The 1,223-nt window shown below is 49.3% G+C and overlaps 1 protein-coding gene across 4 annotated transcripts in view; it reads right to left on the reverse strand.

Annotated features, from left to right (window-relative positions):
* Nucleotides 1-316, reverse strand: part of Rbm27 (RNA binding motif protein 27) — a 68,183-nt gene extending 67,867 nt beyond the window's left edge. For all 4 annotated transcript variants that reach the window (XM_010627056.3, XM_010627054.2, XM_010627055.2 and 1 more), the window contains exon 1: nt 55-316. In XM_010627056.3, the coding sequence (XP_010625358.1) occupies nt 55-113 (59 nt within the window). In that variant the 5' untranslated portion in view covers nt 114-316. The remainder of the gene's footprint in view (nt 1-54) is intronic.
* Between the last annotated feature and the right edge of the window lie 907 nt (nt 317-1,223).

Raw genomic sequence — 1,223 nt, forward strand, 5'->3', positions numbered from 1 at the left:
CCGCGGCCCCCAACGCTCACGCTCGCCGGCCCCGGCCCGGCCTGGCCCACTCACATCGGCTCCAGTAACTTGGCCAGCCAGGACTTGAGGGCATCCACATCCTCTATGAGCATGGTGTAGGGAAGGCGGGCTCGGTCGCCGCTCTTCTTCAGGCCTGCTGTGGGTCTTCCCTCGCCGCCTCCTTGCGCTCTCTTCACACCTCCCAGTGCCCTAGCCCACCGGGCATCTTAAGAGACTTCCACCTACTCCCCCGGCCCGGGCCTAACAGGAACTAACCCAAGAGCCCTCACTCAACCTTACATGAAGGCCCAGGCAGGCGGGAGATAACGCCGAGTGGCGGGCGTCTTAACCAATAAATGAGAGAAGGCTGTGCGCTCAAGGCCAATGAAAAGACTCGCTCGCCCCGCCGGCCGGCAGTACCCAGTTAGGGAGAAGGGATCTAGCAAGGTAGGTAGAGAGTTTAAGTGAACTCCTGGTGCAAGATGGTATCTTGGAGAAGGTGCTGTGTTTCTTAAAGGGGCCGCAGCGCCTTTTTTGACCACGCCGCCTACCGCCGCGGAATACCGGCTTCTGCTTCTGGGAGTGCCTTGGGGAGCCAGGCGAGCCCCTCATCCTGGTTCCTTCCTCTCGGCTTTTTTTTTTTTTTTCCTGGAAACACACTCGTGTCCCGAAATGACTCAGCTATAGTAGATCTGAAACACAACGTGCAATTACGCTCATCTTACTTTTTTTTTTCCTTACACACTCATTTTGATCTGCAATCGTATGTTTTTGTCATTGTGTTTAAATTACGTAGAATGTTTCAGACAACCATGCCTTGAAAGCCAATCGTCATTTTTAAAACGTGGCGCACGGATGTAAAAGGCTGAGGCCATTTCAGTTTTACTGGTATTATTTAATAAATACTTTATGTAACAAAAATTATTCTGGTAGGTTTTTGTGAAACACAAAACTTATTTTCATTGCATATTTAAAGTAAGTTTTTCTGGGGGTGCAGGGAGAATTTTGATGAGCAGAAAAGCTTTTTTTAAAAAGTAATTGTAAAGGAAAATTAGAAATTAACATAATAGTTGGTAATAAGAAATTCCTTCTGGCGGTCCCAAATCTCTGGCTTTCAAATAAAATAACTGGCCTATCACTTTGTTAGGATGTTTTATTCAGTGACACATTTCGACACGCTGCTGTGCCCCCCCCACCGGTGGGGGCCGTGTCCAGTGGTGAGC

The sequence above is a fragment of the Fukomys damarensis genome, unplaced genomic scaffold (assembly GCF_012274545.1).
Source record: "Fukomys damarensis isolate Sample0158 unplaced genomic scaffold, DMR_v1.0_HiC HiC_scaffold_3, whole genome shotgun sequence".
NCBI lineage: Eukaryota > Metazoa > Chordata > Mammalia > Rodentia > Bathyergidae > Fukomys > Fukomys damarensis.